Source organism: Trichoderma virens (genome assembly GCF_000170995.1).
Source record: "Trichoderma virens Gv29-8 chromosome Unknown TRIVIscaffold_91, whole genome shotgun sequence".
NCBI lineage: Eukaryota > Fungi > Ascomycota > Sordariomycetes > Hypocreales > Hypocreaceae > Trichoderma > Trichoderma virens.
This window is the reverse complement of record NW_014013658.1, coordinates 94035-115469: the sequence shown is the minus strand read 5'-3', so window position 1 is coordinate 115469 and position 21435 is coordinate 94035. Positions and strand designations below refer to the sequence as shown.

Genomic DNA, 21435 nt, shown 5'->3' with positions numbered 1-21435 from the left:
AGTACATATCTGTGATGTTGGCTCTTGGGTTTTTTGATATCTTACTTTCTTTATTTATGTATGCTCAGTCTTTATTTTATACACAACGGTGAGATGCCTTCAGTTGATATTCCAACGCCATAGCGATTTACCCAAAAAGATCTTTTTGATCTTTTTCATTTATTCATCCCACCCAATTCTTTCTTTGCGTGCTATTCTCTCTACTCCTCTTCCGGGCCCTCTTCTTCCGCAACCTGCCACCAGTTAGCATCACGTAACACAAAATTCGAAAACAGGGATGAAAAATGAACTCACATTGTCGTGGAAGTTTTGTCCATCGGTAGTCTCATTGATAAGACCGACACGAATGCAAAAGTCACCAAACTTCTCTCCCTCTTGTCTCTCGAGCGCATAGCGTTTGAGCAGGGCCATCATGATTGTCAGGATCTCATCCTCCTTGATGCTAGCACGGTACAGCTTGTTCAGACGCTGGCCATGGTAACCACCACCAAGGTACATGTTGTAAGCACCGTAAGCCTTGCCAACAAAGGCAACTTCAGCAAGCCAAGGACGAGCACAGCCGTTGGGGCATCCAGTCATACGCATGACGATGGAATCTTGGCGAAGACCGTTCTCTTCGAGGCAGGCCTCGAGCTTGGTGATGAGAACAGGGAGGTAACGCTCCGACTCTGCCATTGCAAGACCGCATGTGGGGAAGGCGACACAGGCTGATGAGCTGAGGCGGAGAGCAGAGAACTGGAGGTTATCGAGCTTGTACTTCTTCATGAGCTCCTTCATGGCAGGAACATCCTCGTCGGCAACGCCACTGAGGACGAGGTGCTGGTTACCGGTCAAGCGGAACTCGCCCTTGTGAACCTTGGCGATTTCTCGAAGACCAGTCTTCATGCGGAAGTCAGGGGTATCCTCAATACGGCCGTTCTCAATGAAGAATGTGAAGTGGTTCACGCCGAACTCATCCCTCTGCCAACCAAAAGTGTCGACGTTGCTCTTGAACTCGAAAGCTCGCGGGGCCTCGAACTTTTGGCCCCACAGGTCCTCGACCTTGCCCTTGAAGACCTCGACACCCATATCGTCAATGGTGTACTTGAGACGGGCGTGCTTTCGGTTCTTACGATCACCGTGGTCACGCTGAACAAGCATAATCTTCTCGCAGGCGAGGTGGATTTCCTCCTTGGGGACATAGCCAAACATGCGGCCAGTTTGGGGATATGTCTTCTTGTTGTTGTGAGTAGCACCCATACCACCACCAGCAAGCACGTTGAAGCCCTCCACAGCACCGTCCTTGTCCACAATGGCGATCAGACCAATGTCGTGAGCATAGACATCAGTGTCGTTGTGAGGAGGGATGGCAATTGTGATCTTGAACTTTCGAGGCAGATAAGTAGGGCCGTACAGAGGCTCAAAGTCTTGGACGGCATCACCAGCAACTTGGACCTTCTTGTCGTTCTCATCAGACAACCAGATTTCATGGTACGCACTCGTAGAAGGCAGCAAATGGTTGCTGATCTTTGCGGCGTAAGACTGAACTTCTTCATGAAGCTTGGATTGAGAAGGCAAAGAGCTGCACATGACGTTACGGTTCACGTCACCGCAAGCAGCGATTGTGGTCATGAGCGCACGGTTGATGGCCTGCATGGTGGATCGTAGCTTTCCCTTGACAACACCGTGGAACTGGAAGGTTTGACGAGTAGTAAGCTTCATCGTCTCGTTACCGAGCTTGTTGCTAATATCGTCCATCTGGATCCACTGCGCGGCCGTCGCAACACCACCGGGTAATCTACAGCGAACCATGAAACCATAGGCGGGCTCCAGGCCCTGGGCCTTTCTCTCGTCGCGGACATCACGGTCGTCCTGAAGATAGGTGCCATGGAACTTGGTCAGTTGAGAGTTAGCGGCTGAGATGGCTCCGGTGGACGTATCCTTCAGCTCCTCTGCAATGGTGCCTCGGAGGAAGTTTGACTCAAGCTTGATGTCTTCGTTGGTAACTGGCGGCGGCTCATCAGGGAGACCGTCGACCTTGTCCACACCGAGCGCCTGCCACAATTTGGGCTCCCATTCCTGGTAGCCGGTCTGGAAGGCATCTGGATCTTGGTCATCTCCTAGGCCGATATCAACGAATCTCTTGCCACCCAGGTTGCCCAAAACCCTGTCAAGATCCTTGGCTGGCTTATTGTAGTAGATCTTATCCTCTTTTCGCGGCCAGTAGTGGCTGTCACCCAAGCCAAAGACGGAGTAGTTGACGCCAGCCAGGTCGAGGTCGGTGTTGTCCTTTACAGCATCCCAGAAAGCCAATCCATCCTGAGGGAACTCTCCCTGTCCAGCGGTGGAGGTGATGAAGACGATGTTTTCCTCGCTTGGTAAATCCTCAACAGGGTAATCTTCCATAGCCATCGCCGCTGTCTTCAAGCCACGAGCTCTACCCCGGTTGGCCAATCGCTTGGCCAGCGTGCTGCCGTTGCCGTTATCAGAAGCAAACAAGATAGTCAGAGGAGCTCCCAGAAGGCCCTCAAGAAGCTGGTTGTAAGCATCCTTTGCCTTCCTCTTCTGTGCAGCTCGGACCTCGGTTCCAAAATCCTGGCCAAGGTTGGCAGCGAAGCTAGGCTCCTTCTTCATGATTTGAGTCAGTTGGTTGTCTCGAGCCAGGAAAGCCTTCAGCTCTTGCTTGATAAGCTCTGAGTCCAGAGAAAAGGTAGGCTCGCCCTTGGCCTCGTTGTCAGGGTTCCATCTGTAGAGAGGCCAGTAGCCAGCATCGACGGCCTTCTTGGTCTCCTGCAGAACAGTGAGAGGGGAGTCGGTCTCGCCAAAGTAGGGCAGGTAAGCCAGAACCACTGATGGGCCGTTGAACTTGTCTGCCTCTAGCAGTGCCTGAAGAACCTGAGTGTATGAGCTGTAGACTGCGGTGGAAGCCACGTAAACGTTGCCAAAGTTCATCGCATACAAGCCGATATCCTTCTTCCTGCGGTTGGCATCGGCCACGGCCTTTTCGGAGTAGGGCGTTGAGTCGATAATCAGCATGTTCACGTTCTCACCAGACGCGAGGACGTGGTGAACACCAGAGTTGCCGAGATCGTAAGCCCAAGCATCAGAGCCCATCAACCAAAGAGACTCCTTTCGGAAAAGATTACGGTTTGAGAGAAGCTTCTGGGCTGCTGGTGAGCCATCCTGCTCCAACTTGGCAATGACGTCGTCAGAGATCACATCAGACTTTGCCTGGTCATCAGAATTGACGGCCCATCGTGCCAACCAGCTCTTCAACGCCTCAGTAGCAGCTCCAGAGCTGCTTGCTGCTTGCTTGACCTCGGCCACAAACTTGGCTCGCAATTCTTTACGGGCCAATAGAGATCCAAAGCCAAATTCGGGGCTGGCAGACACAGTGGAGGAAATACCGGCGTTTTGAGATCCCAGAGCGTTGGCAATGTAGGTTCTGCTGCCGAAAAGCTGGTCGAGGATTTTGGAATAGGCAACCTCAAGCTTCGGAGCCTCGACGCCAGCTGCAACTGGCTCACTTGGTCCCTCCTTGACACCGACTTCCAGATTCTGGATGGGCTGTGCGGCTATGAGGTTTTGAACAATGCCACGCAGGGCCTGGGTGGTAGCCTCAGGGGCGATATATCCCAATTGGTGGCCAACAATGGTCTCAACACCACCAGGGCCGCTCTTGACGGATGACAACACATCAATCAACAAGGGACCCCATTTGGTGGTCTTGCGGTGAATCTGTTCCAGGACGGCGATCCTCTTAATCGTCCTAGGGATGCTGGCCACGAGCTTGGAGCCAATCCAGGGTCGGTACAGGCGAGGTGTAAGAATACCAATCTTGGCAAAAATGTCATCGGCCTTAGCACCGTCGATGGCTTCAGCAAAGGAGCTGGTATCGGAACCGAAGATGAATAGACAGTTCTCCGCATTGGCCGGTCCGGTGTATTCGAAGGCGTTGTATTGTCTTCCAAGAGCGGTGTTCAGCTGTGCCCAAATGCGAGTGGCGCACACATAGACATCTTCGGATGTCACTTGGGGAGCAGCAATCTCTACAGTAGTGGCGACTGATGAGGACCCAGTAGGGGTGCTGGAGCTGCTCGCCTGGCTGGTCTTGGCAGACAGCTCGGATACTGCTTTCGAAGCGAGGCTGACAGTCGGCTGCTGAAGGCTTGAAGCTTTGTCGGCGCTGCCGGAAGACGCGGCCTCCTGGTGGTCTGAGGAAACGGCAACATGTCCGTCATCAGCGTACAGTCCAGAGGCTTTGATAGTGCCAGCTTGGAATCTCCTGACAGTGTCAATGTCAAGGACAGCTCGTACTACTGAGAAATCCTCTAGGCTGATAGGCTGATCACGGGCCGAAGTATCTGGGGAGAAGAAGTGGATGACAGCCTTGCCGGTGCGCAGAGCCAGGGCATGGGCGGTGATAGCCATGTCCTGAGCCTCCTGAAGAGTCTCAGACTGCAGGAACGTCCAACCTGAGTTTCTAATAGAGGTGATGACGGAGAAGTCGGCAAAGCCGCGGGGCTGAAGGGACACATGAAGGACAACAGGGTAGTTGGCAAGCTTGTAAAGGTGAGAAATGGAAGGGAGGAGGATAGAAGAAGACGTCGTGACAGAGACGAGCTTGCCTGACCGGGCAGGAGCAAAGACAGACAGCAACGGGTCATTGTTATGGCGGATATGTTGTATCTGGAATCAGGTTGTGGTTAGTGAGCTCTTCTTGCTTTTGACTTTTTTTCGGACTGTCGGCGGACCAGGATCGGGTCGTCGTCATTGTTGTGGGTTGAATTTGTAAGTGCGCAAAAGAGCAAAAATGACAAAAACAACAAGCAGTAGCAGCCAGAAACTCACCTCGGGGACGGTGTCTTCGGTAGCTGCAACGATTCCACGGTCCTTGCGGCCAGCAAACCGCTTCAGGTGAGAGGAAAACTCAGAGTCGGCAGCCAATGAAGGCTGGACGGAAATGACGACATCGCTAGAGAGGTAGGCGATTCTCGCAGCTACACAGACGAAAAAACACCAGAGGAACAACAGGTCAGCCCAGCTTCGAGATAGATGGATGAGATAGATGTGTCTACAGTGAAGTTAAAGAAAAGGGAGCAGAGAGAGAAGATATCCCCGTGAATCATAGCAGTCATCAACTTACCAGCCTCTTCAGGCGTGCGGATGTGAACCGAGGTCGCCATGCCCTTTTTCGTTGTCCGCCTATAGGATCAATCCAAAGCTCTTGAGACTATGAATCTCTAAAAGATTGGAAGAAAGGGCAAGATGCGAAAGAGGAAGAGGAAAGAAAAGGGAGTGAAGGAGAAGTAAAAAATCGAACAGCCCTCAGGAAAGAGGCCTAGTCAAGGACGATGCGAGAGGAATGGTGAGTTATAAGACGGCCAGTCCACCAATTCAACAAGCCATGTCACCCTCAGCCGATACCGTAGCCGTCAGTCCTCGTTTCCCTCTATCAATCGCAGCTGTTCTCCCGTAACCTTTTCTTTTCCTTGAGCCACAACCATGTCTCAAGGCTCCACTGACTGCCTCAGCCAAATTTCCATTCCCCGCAGAAGCCCGAGTTTTGGAGGATTGCGTGATCGCTTAGCGCTTGGAGGTCTGCACAGTCTTGCGTGGGCGCCACCCGCCAAAGAGCAGCCATAGGGCAGCCATAGGACGGCGGCGATGGCGAAATCGCTCTCTGACAAATCCCTGCCGTCAGATTCGTTGCGATGTGACGTGGGAATGTTGAGGCTTGGGGAGGGCGGATGAGTGCTGGGTTTTGCAGTGGACAAGACCAGGAGATGGAGGAGGATTGCTTTTACTGTACTAAGCACTAAAGCACCATGATTGCTTACATTAGTTAGGCGGTATCTCTGGATAAGACAGACATGGTACCTAGGTAGTGACAAAAAGGCACGATAACTTGTATCAGCCTTAGCGCCCATATACAGAAACAACATGTACTCCATCAATCCCGTAAATAGTGCCAAACATTACAAAATTTGATCCTCACAAAAGCAGAAGCACACAGTTGCTTGCTCGCTGACGCCATCAACACTAAACCCAGTTCAGCACCTGATGGACCGCCGCTCTCGCCGCAATCTTGCCGCATCATCTCAGTTCCAACAGCTTGTTCTGCCTTTCCACCACTCATCCATCGCTATTAGATTGAGCCGGACCCTGGATTAGCTCTTCTGGCATTGTCCTTGCACCAACCAGGACCCATCAAAGCTCCCTCCGACTTCCGTCTTCCTCCCAAAGGCACCGACGAGCCGAGCCCACACTCACCTCCTCATTCGCTCCGGTGCCCGGTAACGGCTGGCAGCCAATCGCTAGTACCTCCGAATGCCGAGAGATTGGCATGGCCCGGCCCTCGGCGTCTCTGTGGCTGCCCAACGCCCCCAAATAAGCATACCGAATAGTGCTATTAATTATTGTATTAAATAAAGGCCACGCTCGTGACCGCCCAAAACAGTGAACACCCAACCTTGCCGAGATTTTTCTTCTTGATGATGAATCGCGGGGCTCCGATCGCGTCATTTCATACCCCAGTCTCTCCGTTCACATCGTGTCTTCCCATCCATTTCATTTCATCCCCTTCCCTCCACCTCAGTGACTGACTCTGTGACTCTCTTTATACTTCACCAGCCAGGGTTGCCACTGTGCTGGGTTTACGGCTGGTACCACCTTCAACCCACTCTCTCGCCTCGGAATAATCCATCCAGTAGTTGCGTCCAAAAGACACCATCAGTCGACCGAGCTGACCCTTTCGTCCTTCACCGTCAGGCAGGTCCGCAGCAAACGGACCCACATGATCGTCGACGCCGGGTCCTTCAAGAATCATCAGCTGCATATACTTCTGCAGCACCTGTCGTGCAAAGTTCATGACAACCAGACTGAAGTAGACTCTGATCAGGGTCAAGCCAGTGATCAGAAGCATGCTGGCCGCCGTCTCCTGGGGCACGACATCGCCATGCACGGCAGTTTCGCGTCGCAGACCGTCCATGCCCTCAGCAACCATATCAGGCAGGCTGGATCCGTTTGATGTAGCAGTGGCAAAGTACCAGTCCATTCCAAAGGCCACAGTAGAGGCGCCGTTGATGATGGCATCAATCACATACAGCCACGCCAGGGCCAGGCATTCGAACGGGCTCTGCTTTCGGATATGCGGGATCAGGTAGATAAGGAGGCCGAGAACGCCAATGCAGTATACGTAGGTCGTAAGCTGGAAAAGGGAGAGCTGGAATCCGGTAAGGATGGCAAGAAGACCGTAAACGCCCGTGACTTTGTTGAAGACCAGTGCCAAGGAAATCAACTCAGTGCCAGTCTGGAGGCTAATGAGGCCGAAGAGTGTCTGATCGCGACTGTCAGCACCATGCTTTCACATCCCTTATTGCTTGACCCATCTCCTATCGCACATCTCCTATCGAAGAGAGGGTGAGAGGCAGAGAAGTATCAACGTGTGACCTACCTTCGGCCGAGGTATCCGCAGATACAGTCTCGTGAATTTGGACATGGTGGATGGAATTCCCGTCGTTGCCGTCGTCTATACTGATAAAAAGAAAGCACGCAAGTCTATCGCCAGACCAGACTAGAAACAAAGTGAAGACGCCCAAAAAAAGAGTATAACGGGAGAAGCGTTGAGATCTCGAAAGTTTCGGCGACGGCGGAGATGATTGCGCCCAGGAGAGCCTCGCAAGCGCGCTTAGCCGGATCTGTGCGCGGACCCCATAACGGCAGTAATCCGGCCAGTCACGTCTCGGCCAAGATGGCGCAATCACATGATATATCACATGAGCCAGCTTCAGCTCGGGAAGCCCGTAGCGAACCAAAGCGAGGCCTCTTGGGCAGGGCAATTTTTCGACGCTCGGTGCAGATCCACCATCACGTCACCGGGCGAACATCCGAAGTACGGACGGTACGGTAGCTTCGTACTTTGTAGCATCGGCCGTGATGTCCCTGTCGAGGCTTTGATGGGAGATACTTGCTCTACCCAATGGCATGAGCACTTACACGCACATCACGTCTCGGTCGGTCCACTAAATCTGCTGTTCCAGTGCAGATTTGCCAAATCGCATCGTTGCTTGGCCGGTACCTCATCCAATCCTCCTCAAGTGCGGTATATACAGTAGTACCCGGTACCCTAAGCTAAAGCTACCTACCTCCCATTACACCGGGCGGTTCCCCATGAGGAGCTCTATTTTTCGCGGAGCCAACAACTTCGGGACTCTTAATAGACCTGCAACGCGGATCCCAGCTTCACCTTTCACTTCCGCAGCCCATCTGAACAAAGCCTTGTATTCCGTTAAACGTGCGCCTTCAGCACGCACCAGCACACAGTTCCTGTACTCCGCAGAAACCCTACCCTGCAGCAGCAGCCGCATCTCAACCCGGGGTCGTATATCAGCATCACCCTCATATCCTCCAATTCGAACAATGGCTGCCAGTGCATCCGATGTCGCAGCTCTGATCGAGTCTGCGAAGAAGGCTGCCGCCTTCCAAGCCGTAGAGGACCACCTCTCTCCCACTGACAAGTTCGTCGGAATTGGATCCGGTAGCACTGTCGTCTATGTGGTGGAAGCTATTGCGGCCAAGGGGCCGAGCTTCTCTGCTAACATGACGTTCATTCCTACAGGCAGCCAGTCCAAGGGCCTGATTAGAGCAGCTGGATTGAGGCTTTGCAACTTGGACGAGCGCCCTGTTATCAACGGCGTGTCTGTTGCCTTAGATGTTGCCTTTGACGGTGCAGATGAGGTAGATGAGGATCTTAACCTCATCAAGGGAGGAGGCGCATGCTTGTTCCAGGAGAAGCTTGTCGCCGTAGCGGCTAGAAAGTTTATTGCAGTTGCGGGTGCGTCAATATCTTACTATCTAGGTACCATATCTTACCCCGGAACAACTAACGCTTTGTATAGATTCTCGCAAACAATCACCCCGGTTGTGCACCAAGTGGAAGACTATTCCTATCGAGGTCCTCCCCCTCGCCGCTCCAGATGTTTTGAACCGTCTCAAAGCCATGGGTTCCCCTAACCCTGTCGTCCGCTCTGGGCTACCTAGCAAAGCCGGCGAGTGCGTGACCGACAACGGCATGTGGATCATCGATGCTCCTTTCCCGCCGTTGCTACTGCCCAAGGATCTGACGGCAGAGGTGGACGGCACGGGCAAGAACGGAGCTTGGGAAATCGGAAGGCTGGCTGAGGAGCTGGTCAAGCTTCCTGGCATTGTCGAGATTGGCTTGTTCCACGGGTTCAATGGAGTTCAAGCTGTTGGTCTGGGCAAGGAATTCCAAGCACAGAAGCCAGTTGCAGCTTACTTTGGTACACCGAGTGGCGAGGTCCAGGTACAGAATGCAGCATAGGGGAACATATAAAAAAAAAGATGGAATCAAGCATTTAAAAGGGGGTGAATAAACATGCATGGACAGAAAAAACAAATCACAAAATCTCTTTCTCTTCCACTATCGGGAGACAATGACAGGAGCCAAAAAAGAAGTTGTAGCGCTTAATTCAGCAAGTAAAAGATTATTAGTATGTGTATAAACGATCGTGGGCACGTTGTCCCCGTTGCAGGTATTATACAAGTCCCATGCACTGGCCAAATTTCGAATTGATATCCTATTATTAGGCATAAATGCATCGTGACTGCGAAGCGACGCTGAAATGGGGATACTGGTCGGTTGTCTTGTCGGGCGTTTCGAACTCTATTACGGACTCAACATCTTGGCTTAGCACGAGCAACCTTCTTGGGGAGGCGCTGTTGTGTTCGTCCGCACGTCAATCACTGCAAGAGGAAGAGGTGTTAGTTGAAATGCCATCAAGAGTAATCGGGACGCAACGGCATCATCCGTGCTAACAAGGTAGATAGATATAAGAGGGGCTTACTTTGGTTGGTAGCCTGGGCAGCCGCATCGGAGCCCTCCATACCAGGCAGTGCCTGTGCTATCCTCTTGAAGAGGTTCTGTACGTTGTGACCAAGCTTGGCACTTGTCTCAACAAATCTTAGACCTTGTCTCTTGGCCTCCTCCTCTCCTTGTTGGGTCGTGACCTCTCGCTTATCGTTAAGATCGGTCTTGTTGCCCACCAGGACAATGATGACATCGTTTCCTCTCTCTGCCCGGACGTCATCAATCCACTTCTTGGTGTTTTGGAATGATTTTGCGTCTAGGAAAAGGTATGCGTTGTTAGTCTACCATGTGAATATGGTGGGGCTTCACCGCGAGTTTGAGGGGAGGGGGGCTCTGGCGGTAGAGGGACAAGAGAAGAGGGATTCCATACTAGAGATGTCGTAAACAACAACAGCAACGCTCGAGTCACGGATGTATGAAGGGATCAAGCTTCGGAATCGCTCCTGGCCTGCGGTATCCCACAGCTGTAGTCGTACCGTCCGATCCTCGAGGTACATGGTCTGAATCCACATGTTAGGCTCGTCTACCGGCACCATGCTTGAACGGATTGGGGCTTCGTACCTTGGAGAGGAAATCGATACCAATGGTAGCCTGATACATGTTGTCGAACGAGTCGTACATGAATCGGGTAATCAGAGACGTCTTGCCCACTGTGCCGTAAACTCGGTCAGTCACCAAATCGACAGATATAGTGTGGAGCCGGACAAGAGACACATACCGCTTTGTTCCCCTAAGAAGACCAGCCTGAATTCAAATCAGCATTAATGACTGGCACGGGGTCAATAAACGGGCAACCAAGGACGCATACTTGAACTTCTTCAAGGGGTTGTTGTAGGATCCTCCGGTTTGCGCCATGGCTGCTTCGTGTAGTGGCGTGTGATGCTTGCTTGGAGATTCCGCGGCTGCCAAATCAAGGCCGGTTGGGTTGCTTTCTGGTGGGCAGAAGCAATGCTTGCAATTGTTTTGCTGCTAGGGATTGCTTGGAGCTGACTTCTTCTTGCTGCAGGACACAGATCTCGTTCGTCTCTGGTATCGATCTCTTGCCTTTTGTTCCCTGAGCTGCGAACTGTTGGGCAATCCGAAAGGAGGTGACAATGATAATGACCGCCACCAGGCTCCGGGTTAATAAATAGCAGGCAAACCAAGAGCCACTTTGGGTTGGACAGCAGAAGAACTCGGCCTCCGCATGCCCCGCTATCCTAACTGTTCTTTGCGCATCCTCATTGGGACTAGCGTTCGAATGTTGTCGCTTGCTTTTGGCACGAGCAGGGACGAAGTATTAGTCTACAATGTGCCTCGTACCTTCCGTTGGTGGGGGACCCGCTAAAAAATCTCGAGAAAAGTTGCTGATAAGATTTGATTGCCCAAGGTAAATTTGCGGCTGGGACATTCATATTCAAGCATCACGCCTCATATTCTCAGGCCAATTGCACCATAACATAAACGATGCCTGTCCTTCGGTCAGCCACTGCTGGCTCTGGCGAGGCTCCCAAGCAATTCAACCAGCCCTCGAGGAAAGGAAAGAAGGCATGGAGAAAGAATGTGGATGTGACCGAGGTAGAGGAGGGCCTGAGAGAGGTCAATGATGAGATTATTCGAGGGTATGGAGTTTGCGCACTTTGAGCCCTTGCGCAGGAACCTTTACTAACGTATTTGGCAGTGGTATCATTCGAGAGAAGGCGTCCGAGGATCTCTTCGTCATCGACACAACAGGCGATTCCAAGATCCCCAAGAAATTCCCCAAGCACGTCAAGAAGGGCCTCAAGGCCGACGAGATCATCAACAAGCGCTCTGCGGTGCCGGCAGTCTCCATGCGCAAGCGGCCCGGCGACAAAACTACCGATGGAGTCATTCCTGCCAAGCGCCAGCGCACGGATTGGGTTTCTCACAAGGATCTGGCCCGTCTGAAGAAGGTTGCCGATGGACATCACGAGAATACCGTTGCCGTCAAAGACGCTACGTTTGACTTGTGGGATGCCCCTGCTGCGCCGGTGGCCCAAGACCCGACGGATTTCCTGCCTGAAAAGAATGAGCCCAAAGTTCCAAAGTCCATGAAGCTAAAACCCCTATCCTTACTCGCAAACGGGAAACAAGCTCCCGCAGTGCCAAAGCCTACAGGAGGATACAGCTACAACCCTTCTTTCCCAGAGTACGAGAGCCGACTCGCTGAAGAGAGCACCAAGGCTCTCGAAGCCGAACAGAAGCGCCTCGAGGCTGAAGCCGCCGAGGCCGCGAAACTGGAGGCCGCAGCAAGGTCAGCTGCAGAAGCAGATGCCGCCGAGGAGCGAGCCAACATGTCGGAGTGGGAAGAAGACTCCGAGTGGGAGGGCTTCCAGTCCGGCGTGGAGGATGAGAGGCCCGGCACAAAGCAGCCCAAGCGCAAGACGCAGGCCCAGCGGAACCGCATCAAGCGCAGAAAGGAGGAAGAGCAGCTGGCGAAGCACAAGGCTGAAATGAAGGCCCGCCGCGCGCAGGAGCAGCGCATCAAGGAAATCGCCGAGGAGGTTTCTGAAAAGGAGAAGCAAAAGGCTCTTGTGCTGGCCCAGGCCGCCGAGCAAGACTCGGACGCCGACAGCGAAATTGGCGAGGAAAAGCTGCGGAGGAGGCAGCTGGGCAAGTACAAGCTCCCGGAGAAGGATCTCGAGCTTGTTCTGCCGGATGAGTTGCAGGAATCGCTGCGACTGCTCAAGCCCGAGGGAAACTTGCTCAAGGACCGATACAGAAGCATGCTGCTCAGAGGAAAGGTGGAGAGCCGGAGACACATTCCATTCAAGAAACAGGCCAAGAAGAAGCTTACGGAAAAGTGGACGCACAAAGACTTTGTTCTATAGACTGGCTGATGATGAACATGTGTTTTTTCTTTTTTAGTTATTTTTTGCTCGCATATCCCTCTGAATTTTCTTTTCTTTTCAATAAACAGACATTAGATCATGGCGTCATAATATTTCTTCAATAAAAACGGCTAGGGACGAAGACGCTTCTTCTGCTATTTATCACACATTGAAGGATATAAAGTTAAGGTCCAGGCATATATACCCAACCCCCCCTTTCCAAGTCCTAACATACCCCTATAATTTTCATATTCCTCCAGGGAATCTAAAAATACGCTCCAAGCTCATACGTTTTCTTCTTCTAAAGCTGACGAACACTTCGTGCAACTCTTGATTTATATCGGTTTGGGGTCATGATATTACTCTCTTCAAAAAGCCACAAGATCTGAGATTCAATTGTCAGTTCTCAGTTCGATGTGAACAAAATGAAAATATTAGCGGCGAATAAAACATACCTCTACCGAATAATCCTCGCTTCATCCAGTCCATGGCCATCAAGCTCCTCGTCCGGAAGCTCACGCTCTGCGCAAAGTAGACAGATCTCCAGGCGTACACAGCCCACAGCCCACCGGCCATGCTCCAGCCCTCTCCCAGGTCAAAGACGGCCGAGTTTCCGATATATGCCAAACTGCCCAAGTGGCGATACTCGAATGCCTTGTAGACGGCGGCGTCCAGATCTCCATCTCGAATATCGTTTGCCAGCATTGCATCCGAGATTTTGGCCATCTTGTTGAACTTGTGGGCAAGGTACTGTCCCTGCTGATGGGCACGCTGAGCGGTGGCCGGGAGCGACGTCAGCTTGTTATCAATCTGGTTCAAGAGCTCGCGAAGCTCGCCAAAATCGAGAGTTCCAGACTGATCCTTGTCAAACTCGAAAAAGAGCTTATCGAGACGCTTGAGATGGCTAACTGCCTGCGGGAAGCGCTTCTTAACATCCTGCGCAACAGTTCGCCAGTCGGAGAAGTGAAGCTGAAGCGTCTCTGGCTCTATTCCACGCGACCATGCGAGCTTACGGAGAAAGCTGACGATGCTGTCGGCAACGTTATTTTGGACGGTGGAACAGTCACCAATGGCATATACATCGCCTAGAGGGGCACCGTTGAGGCGAAGGTGGGTGTCTGTTTCCAACGCATGTCGGTTCGTCTGGCTGTCGCCCAACTTCTTGGCTAGCTTCTGGGATAGAGCAGTCGGAGAGACACCGGTGGACCAAAGGCAAAAGCCTATTGGGAGCTCCTTGGTTATCACAGACCCGTCCTCCTGCTTCTGGCTAAAGATAATCTTGTCAGGCAGAACCTCCTTGACTCGCGAATTCGTAAGAACCTCAACCTGGTCACGGGCGAAGCGCTCCTCTGCATATTTAGAAACTGTCTCGTCGTATGTGTTAAGAATATGACCTCGGCTCTGGATTATATGGACAGATATCTCATTTCGCAGTAGACGGGGAAAGTGTCGAGTCAGATCCTCATTCAGAAGATCATAGAGCTCGGCGGCGAACTCGACACCAGTCGGCCCGCCGCCGCTAACGACGAAAGAAAGCAAGCGCTTGCGTTCATCATCTGAAGTTGTGGGTAGACAGGCAAGCTCGAGATTCTGGATGACCTTGTTTCGAATCATCCGCGCATCGTTAATGTCCTTGAGGAAAAAGGCATTCTCTAGCCCCTTGACGCCATGAGGGTTTGTTGCAGAACCAACGGCAATGACGAGCTTATCGTAGGGAACATAGAAGCGGACCTCCTTTCCCTTGTGATCAAGCTGAGACACCTCGACTAGCTTGTGAGAGAATTCAACGTCCTCTGCTTTGGCACGTATAAAATGGCCGTTGACGCGGCTCAGTATTCGTCGAATCGGCTCGACCAGAGAGCGCAGCTCCAAGGTGCCCACGGTAGCAGACGGCAGCATAGGGGTGAAGAGGAAGTAATTTGCTGGAGAGATAACAGTGACGTTGTAATCGTCCGGGTTCAAGTCCTTGAGAAGCGCCACACCACCCCATCCACCGCCCAGGATAACAAGCCTGGGCTTCGCCTTGGCCTTGGTCTCATCGTCGTCGATGTAGACCTCTGCGATGGGCAGATTCTTGGGGCCGCCGCGGCGTGGCTGGAGCGCGAGTTGCGAGACGTCAATATCGCTCTGGGTGCCGTGTTCTTTGTAGGTGCTGGCGTCGTAGAGGAAGAAGGCAAAGACGCCGCCTCCCAGGACGACAATCGAAATGCCAACCCAGGCTGCCGCTCGGTAGAGGAAGTTGAGCAGCCACGACTTGCGCTGGGGCAGCGGCTTTCCGGACAAGGCGCGAGAGAGGGTGAGGCTGAGGTGAGGCTGTGATTTCAATTGGGGTCGCTCGCTCGAATTCGCTGCTAGACTGCCTCGTCTAGTTCGAGGATAGAGCTTAGAGAAGGCCCGCAGCTGCGGACATGTCGCGGGGATAGTCGTTCGAGAGCTGAGCAAGAGACGCTGCCGGACGCCGTTCGTTGCCAGGCGAAGCGATCCCAGTTGTGCTGAGGCCAGCGGCATCGTCAACAGCAAGTCAATGGAGTTGACGCGATTGCTTCATGGAGGCCCAAGGTGTGCCTCGCGCCAATTGATTGCAAGGGGTCGAATACTAAGAGCTTCGGAGCTTGTGTCACGTTCTCGCCGGGTGGCTGCTTTGATGGTGTTGCAGGTAGGTGTTCACAAGTGAATGAAAGGAGTAGGAGTAAGAGTTGGTTTTTACTTCTTTGTGTATCAACACTGGGCTACAGCAGTGAGAGATTTAACATGGATGGTTGGCCTTTGTGTTGATATAGGCTACTCTGGATATGTCGGCCAAAGCTCATGGCGTCATAGGCTCCCAGAAATGGACACTAACTGAGGTTCAGGTCCCCACTGGATCTTGGATATTAGCGACCAGGAACGCCCGAGCCAGCTGAATCGGCCCACTGAATCCTGACTGGAAGGGTAATTTGGTCCACGGAATTGTAGAGCCCAGTTGATTTCATGACGCAGGTCGGCAATTAAACAACATGCCCGCCTTACTGTAGCACTGACTTATTATACATGTACCTTAATATTTCATACGTACCTGTAGTTGGACGCAATTTATTCAAATTGCAGGCACCAAAGTACCCTAAATAGCAGTGGTGGATTGATAGGTAGCTTGATATAGGTATATTGAACTATTACTATTACGTGCGTGTCCGTATACATGCACTCGACGCAAACTAAGGGGGCCAATAAAAGGGGAAAGAAAATCATAATGCCGATTAAAGAAGTGGGCAAAAAAAAAAAAAAAAAAGAAAAAAAAAAGAAAAACCTGCTTCTGATAGCCAAAATATCGCTCGCCGGGGAGGGCCCGTATTCAGTCATCATGCACCGGAAGTCGGCCCTTTGTGCTTCGGCCTCGCGGACATGCCGCGGTCGCCGACGTGTCGGTTCTCGTCCCGGCAGCGCCTCCGACAGGTCCCAGGTCGAGGACAGCCTCTAGGACAGCCTCACTCAAGGACAGCCCTGAAACGCTGGTTCACCATGCCATTCAATGCAGTCACCACTTTGTCGTGTAAAGGCATCCACCTGCTGATGCTTTCGCCTCACTTCATCACCACACCTGCCAACTGCAAACATTCATTCACGCATGCATCCACGCAGTACATGTCTATCCTTGTCATCATCATCACCGTCATCGTCATCGTCATCGTCATCATTGAATTATCATCGTTGCTAGTAGCAAGCCCTTGTAATTCCACCTGGCCGAGAAGAGAGTATTGACCTCGTCGTGTATTTATGTAAATTGGGTCATGCTCAGTAATGATATTGAAGGCCGCTCAACAGCGAAAGTATCTCTTTTCAACCCATCGCTGCTCCGCGTGGGGCAGGAGGTTGCAAACCACGGCCGTAATCTCTGGGAATACCGTCATCAACCTATGCAAGCCAACTTTTCCTGCGGAATAAGTGGCCAAGACGATACGTTCCAGTGCAACGCCGTGGTCGACAAGAACTTGAACTGCCATTAGAGCTGCCCCTCCGCTGGCCATTTGCGTGTCTAGTAGTAGCACACTCTCATGCTTGTGGATATCTTCAGGTAGGCGTAGGTAATGAAGTTCTGGTTCTCCAGTTGAATAGCTGGACTGGATCAGGAGCCGGCCTGTTCTACAGTCCGGGATTGTTTTTCTGAGGGCTGGCTCAAATGCCGATCCTCCTCGGAGCACAATCACGGCGCTAACCTCGCCCTTGGGCCGTAATCCGTTGTACGTATAACCCGGTGGCGTCTCGATGGACGCTTCTTCAAACTGGACGTTGTTCAGAGCCCTGTAGTCAAGTCAGTATACATCGCACTTTAGGCCAATCATGCCTCGTAAGACCTACTGCTCAATAATCAATGCGGCAAGACGATCGAAGTAAAAGATGAAATCTTCGGCCGACGTGTCTATATCCTGAAGAATTGTGTTCATGAATTTGATTTGTGGCCCCTCACTCATGACTACGACACGGTCGGAGAGAGGTTCATCTCTGTCTCTGACCTCAAGTCTTGCCAAAGCCTCTCGATGATGGGTTGACTTTTCAAATAACTTCTTTTCGATGAATTGAACCATCATGTCTTACGTCGTTACTCAGTATAACTGTTCAAGAAGAATACGCGAATAAAGAGATTTTGGCAAGAACCGGCTCTAACTCACCAAGTGCTACTCGATTCTCGATTCCTCTCGGTACGATTAAATCTGCCACCTTGCGTTGTGGCTCGACGAACTGATTCACAAGGTAAGCGAGGATTCCACCTCACAGGCAAACTTCAGCTTAACTTGAAAATCTCACCTTTTCAAAGTTGGGCTTCACGAAAGCGAACCACTGCTTTATGCAGCCCTCGACATCTCGACCCCGCTCCCGAACATCTCGAACAACTAACGCAAATGGTGAGCGCTTGCACCTCCGGCGGTAACTCTACGGGCAAGGGAGATGGCCTACTTCTCCGCGACAGACAGGTATCCGCATCAGCATCACAGTAGATCTAAAACCAAGTCAGATTCTGTCCAATGGCATCGTTGGCGAGGCTGGCGTACTCCCATATCACACAGCTCACGAACGCGCGGGTCGTAGAGGGCAAAAATGCCTTCCAAAACGAGTACGTGCGGGGAATAGATGGATGTGGTGTGTTCTAGTCGTGCATGTTTGGCGAAGGAGTATACGGGAACCTCTGCTCGCTTTCTGGAGAGGCCAGGTTAATGAGTGTGTCCAAAACTTGTCTCATTGGCAGCAGGTCATGGTTACCCAGCTTTCAGATCCCGCAGAGTGTTGATCAGGGCATCGAAATCAATAGCCTACGTAAGTGGTCTAAGCGTCTGATCCTTGGAGATGCATCGGATCCAGGGACGTACCTCTGGTGAGTCGAAGTCGTACTCATTGGCAAATGCCAGTTTGGATTGGGCAGGGGTCAATGTCTTATAGAATGAGTCCTGATTTGTCGTTAGTCACGACATTTCATATCCCCTTGCTTCTCCTAGAGTGTTCATGCCATGGATAAAATGACAACCCAAGGCAGGTTGAGCTTCTTCACTATCGTCTGAGATAGCGTCGACTTGCCGGAGCCCGAGCTGCCAGCGACGGCAATGATGCTAACATCTGCCCATGGCGGAGAGTAGTAAGCTCGCTTCTGAACCGTGACATGGCTCTCGAGCTGCGACATTTCTACCGCCAGGACGTGGTTTGGGCTATTGGCCGACAGGTCGTCGTTACGAGCAAGATCAAGCACAGGGTTACGCTTTTGCTTTTATCCTAGGTAGGGTACAAAGTAGATGAAGTGGGAAGTGGCTCGCGTGATCCACTCAGTAGTCGCCAAAGCGAGTTTTTGCTGGCGCCAGTACGAGGGCCGTGGGTTGCTGCTGAGAAGAGAAAGCTGAGAGCGGTTGCGAGAACAAAGGTGAGGAGGCCGTGGATAAGGCAGAGGAAAACAGAGGCTAGCCGCAGCTAAGCAAACGTCGATCGATAGATGGCGGAACAAGATCAAGTGTAAACTGACGGTCAGGGTGCAGGACTGGACAAAATCTTATCGGAATCGAGGCTTCGAGGGCGTGGCACGGAGATGGCCGCTTCTACAGCTGGCCCGCTAACGTAACGGCGGAAGACCCCATCAAGCGAAGCTTAAGCCGCCCTGATAGGTCTGATAGGGCTTGGTGAGGCACAAGTACATAAGCATGTGCTGGTCAACTAACGCTCACATGGCCGGCGGCGTCTAGGCAGAGACCGCTAGGGCTTCTGGTAGCCTGGGAGGATGGAAGCTCAGAAGTGAGGCTGCTGGCGGCTCGAATTGCCTAGTGTGCAGAGCTGAACATGGTGGTTGTTGGCTTTTGATCAGCCAGCCTTGTCTCGTGCTCCCTTTGCTCTGTACCTCGCCTCGCCTCGCCTGGCTGGCCGAGACCTTCGCTGTGGCTGCCAAATAGGAGGCGAGGGACATGCACCCAAAGTACGAGGTATCGATAGGTGCCCAAAAGCTACAGCACGACGTGCAGAGCACCTTTGATTATTTTAAGCCTTAGCTTTACCAAGTCTGCGTGCTGCTGCCAGCACCTCGGGTTGACATCTGACGAAATCCAGCGGGTAGATACGAGCCTGTACTTGTACGAGTACTTGTACATGCACACATACAGGGACCAGGTGCCTTAGTACAGGTACTCGCCGCGGCTATCTGCACTAACTGAAGCACTCCTGGACCTGTCTCCCTTCAGCAACACCCGCTGTGCATTGACACACGATGGCCCGATATTATACCCATTCTTTTGATGAATTTTTCGGTTGAAAATTTTTTCCCTCTCTGGTTTTTGCTTCACTCTCTCGTTATCATCGTGACGGGTTACGTTACTGATGGAACCCCCCCCAGTTATCAGTTTCATACGCCCCGTTCTACCATGCTCTTCTCATGTTAGTTGCCAAGGTCCCCCACTAGAGAGGGCAAACGCAGCCGCCAAAAGCTTCTGTGGAGCGCTTGTCTGCGTCAGCGTCAGCCATTGGTCCGCCTGGATTACTGGAAACGGGGCCCAGGCCACCTCCAAAAAGGGCAGTCCTGCTCTTCCGCCTCTGCGCAAATTCGCTTCTCTTCCACATACCAAACTTTCCCCATCTCTCACCACCGTCGCCCAGCTCGCGAGCCTACGGTTCCACGACTCGGCTTGCCAATGCGCTGAAACGGTGGCATCCTCGGCTTCCTCCTTGGCTGCCTGCGCACGCCATGAGCCTCCCCATTCTCGCAAAACCGCTGCTGTCGTACCGTAACTAGAGCTGCTGCCGGCTTCCTGCGGGAGGACCGTTGATCGGATCCATGGTACGATGCCGTGACGTCTCTGGACCTTGCACCCCGCTCCATGTCCTGACTCTCTGCGCAGATGTCGTCGGCTTCTACAGCTACTCCGGCTAAACATGCCTTTGAGAGGCGTGTCGAGGGGGTCAAGTCTCCCAAAAAGTATGTATGATATGCTCCCAACCCTCACTTCTCCTCCTCGCACAATGCCATCTATATGATGAACACTATATCAATGGGAATCTCTCCGAGACAAATTTGTGCGGAAATCCGATATAATCTTCTTCTTTCCTGAACACTTCAAAAGCATTTTTGTCATTCTTCTCTCTTCTCCCGTGCTGAAGCTGGTACGGATTGTTGACAAGCTTTTAGCGATATTAATGCCTTGATTTTGGATTATTTGACCATGGAGGGCTACCCAAATGCGGCCGCAAGGTTCTCGAAAGAGGCAAACTTGCAGCCACAGCAGGACACCTCCGCCATCCGCGCCAGGCAGCAGATTCAGAACTGCATCCACAGCGGGAATATTCAGACTGCCATCGAGACTCTTAATGAACTTGATCCTGAGGTATGTTGCATCAATGCCTGCCCTGGCTTCCTTACCCATGCATTTCATGATTAAAACAAGAGTTTACACATGCACCACGCATATGGCTGGTTTACTGGCCCGTGATGAGAAACACCACTTTTTTATGATTTACCCCCTTTTCAATCCTGTGTTTAAAATCGCATTCTGGCCTCAATTTCCAGCCCATCGATTCTAACCTGAGATGTAGATTCTTGACGAAGACACCGCATTGCACTTTTCTCTGCTGCGGCTTCAGCTCGTCGAGCTAATCCGAGTGTGTACTGCATCGGGAGGAGATATCAGCCCTGCCCTGAAATTTGCAACGGAACAACTCGGTCCGCGTGCTTCCACGAACCCTGCATTCTTGGAAGATCTAGAAACAACAATGGCTCTGTTGTTATTTAATCCCGATGTCCTGGAACCGCAATTAGCCGCCCTTCTCGACCCCGGTCTGCGTCGTGACGCGGCAGACAAGGTGAACCGGGCCATTTTGGAACGGCAGTCAACAAGACGTGAGGCCGCCATTCGCCAGCTTGTTAAAATGCGAGCCTGGGCAGAAGGTGCAGCGCGGGAGAAGGGGACTAGCCTTCCGGACCGTCTCGATATTGGATTGAGAGGTGAAGAGCCCCCAAACCAAACCTGGCGAGGGTCTAATTCAGAGAATGGCCATGATTCCATGGTGACGACCTAGACAATTAAATGACGCTTATGAATACCACGACTCCTACTAAATTGCCATTGCCAATTCTACTATAATAACAATTAATTCACATGATGTCACACAATCGTTCGTACATTCTTGCACGCGCCTTACGTGAAGCCGAATGGTAGCTACGCCTCCCATCGAAGGAGTTTAGAGAAGACCAAGGTAGAATGAACAAAACAATTGACTACTTGGAAAGGTAGTAAG

General features: G+C 52.0%; 8 protein-coding genes across 8 annotated transcripts; 3 read left to right on the top strand and 5 right to left on the bottom strand.

Moving 5' to 3' along the window:
* Positions 1-35: 35 nt before the first annotated feature.
* On the bottom strand, positions 36-5165 carry TRIVIDRAFT_87662 (uncharacterized protein; the record flags this gene model as incomplete). The annotated part of the gene is made up of 4 exons (XM_014094578.1): positions 36-233; positions 295-4668; positions 4831-4979; positions 5126-5165. The coding sequence occupies 4 exons, from the start codon at positions 5163-5165 to the stop codon at positions 201-203; spliced, it is 4596 nt and encodes a 1531-aa protein (XP_013950053.1).
* A 1209-nt stretch (positions 5166-6374) lies between these two features.
* On the bottom strand, positions 6375-7575 carry TRIVIDRAFT_174550 (uncharacterized protein; the record flags this gene model as incomplete). The annotated part of the gene is made up of 2 exons (XM_014094577.1): positions 6375-7318; positions 7436-7575. 2 exons carry the CDS (start codon positions 7478-7480, stop codon positions 6599-6601), a joined length of 765 nt encoding a protein of 254 aa, XP_013950052.1.
* A 407-nt stretch (positions 7576-7982) lies between these two features.
* On the top strand, positions 7983-9433 carry TRIVIDRAFT_187516 (uncharacterized protein; the record flags this gene model as incomplete). Its single annotated transcript, XM_014094576.1, has 2 exons — positions 7983-8815; positions 8880-9433. The coding sequence occupies 2 exons, from the start codon at positions 8401-8403 to the stop codon at positions 9320-9322; spliced, it is 858 nt and encodes a 285-aa protein (XP_013950051.1).
* Positions 9434-9688: 255 nt separating this feature from the next.
* TRIVIDRAFT_56772 (secretion-related small GTPase) lies at positions 9689-10723 on the bottom strand (the record flags this gene model as incomplete). Its single annotated transcript, XM_014094575.1, has 6 exons — positions 9689-9744; positions 9846-10124; positions 10239-10353; positions 10430-10518; positions 10587-10612; positions 10677-10723. 6 exons carry the CDS (start codon positions 10721-10723, stop codon positions 9689-9691), a joined length of 612 nt encoding a protein of 203 aa, XP_013950050.1.
* A 591-nt stretch (positions 10724-11314) lies between these two features.
* On the top strand, positions 11315-12699 carry TRIVIDRAFT_116831 (uncharacterized protein; the record flags this gene model as incomplete). Its single annotated transcript, XM_014094574.2, has 2 exons — positions 11315-11469; positions 11529-12699. 2 exons carry the CDS (start codon positions 11315-11317, stop codon positions 12697-12699), a joined length of 1326 nt encoding a protein of 441 aa, XP_013950049.1.
* Positions 12700-12832: 133 nt separating this feature from the next.
* Positions 12833-15509, bottom strand: TRIVIDRAFT_214604 (uncharacterized protein; the record flags this gene model as incomplete). The annotated part of the gene is made up of 3 exons (XM_014094573.1): positions 12833-13084; positions 13155-15001; positions 15451-15509. The coding sequence occupies 3 exons, from the start codon at positions 15507-15509 to the stop codon at positions 13068-13070; spliced, it is 1923 nt and encodes a 640-aa protein (XP_013950048.1).
* Positions 15510-16493: 984 nt separating this feature from the next.
* Positions 16494-18349, bottom strand: TRIVIDRAFT_39683 (uncharacterized protein; the record flags this gene model as incomplete). The annotated part of the gene is made up of 9 exons (XM_014094572.1): positions 16494-16977; positions 17035-17266; positions 17346-17415; positions 17482-17567; positions 17632-17674; positions 17727-17871; positions 17935-17984; positions 18042-18119; positions 18194-18349. The coding sequence occupies 9 exons, from the start codon at positions 18347-18349 to the stop codon at positions 16494-16496; spliced, it is 1344 nt and encodes a 447-aa protein (XP_013950047.1).
* Positions 18350-19802: 1453 nt separating this feature from the next.
* TRIVIDRAFT_87674 (uncharacterized protein) lies at positions 19803-21216 on the top strand (the record flags this gene model as incomplete). The annotated part of the gene is made up of 4 exons (XM_014094571.2): positions 19803-19981; positions 20043-20119; positions 20330-20525; positions 20734-21216. The coding sequence occupies 4 exons, from the start codon at positions 19979-19981 to the stop codon at positions 21214-21216; spliced, it is 759 nt and encodes a 252-aa protein (XP_013950046.1).
* Positions 21217-21435: the final 219 nt, after the last annotated feature.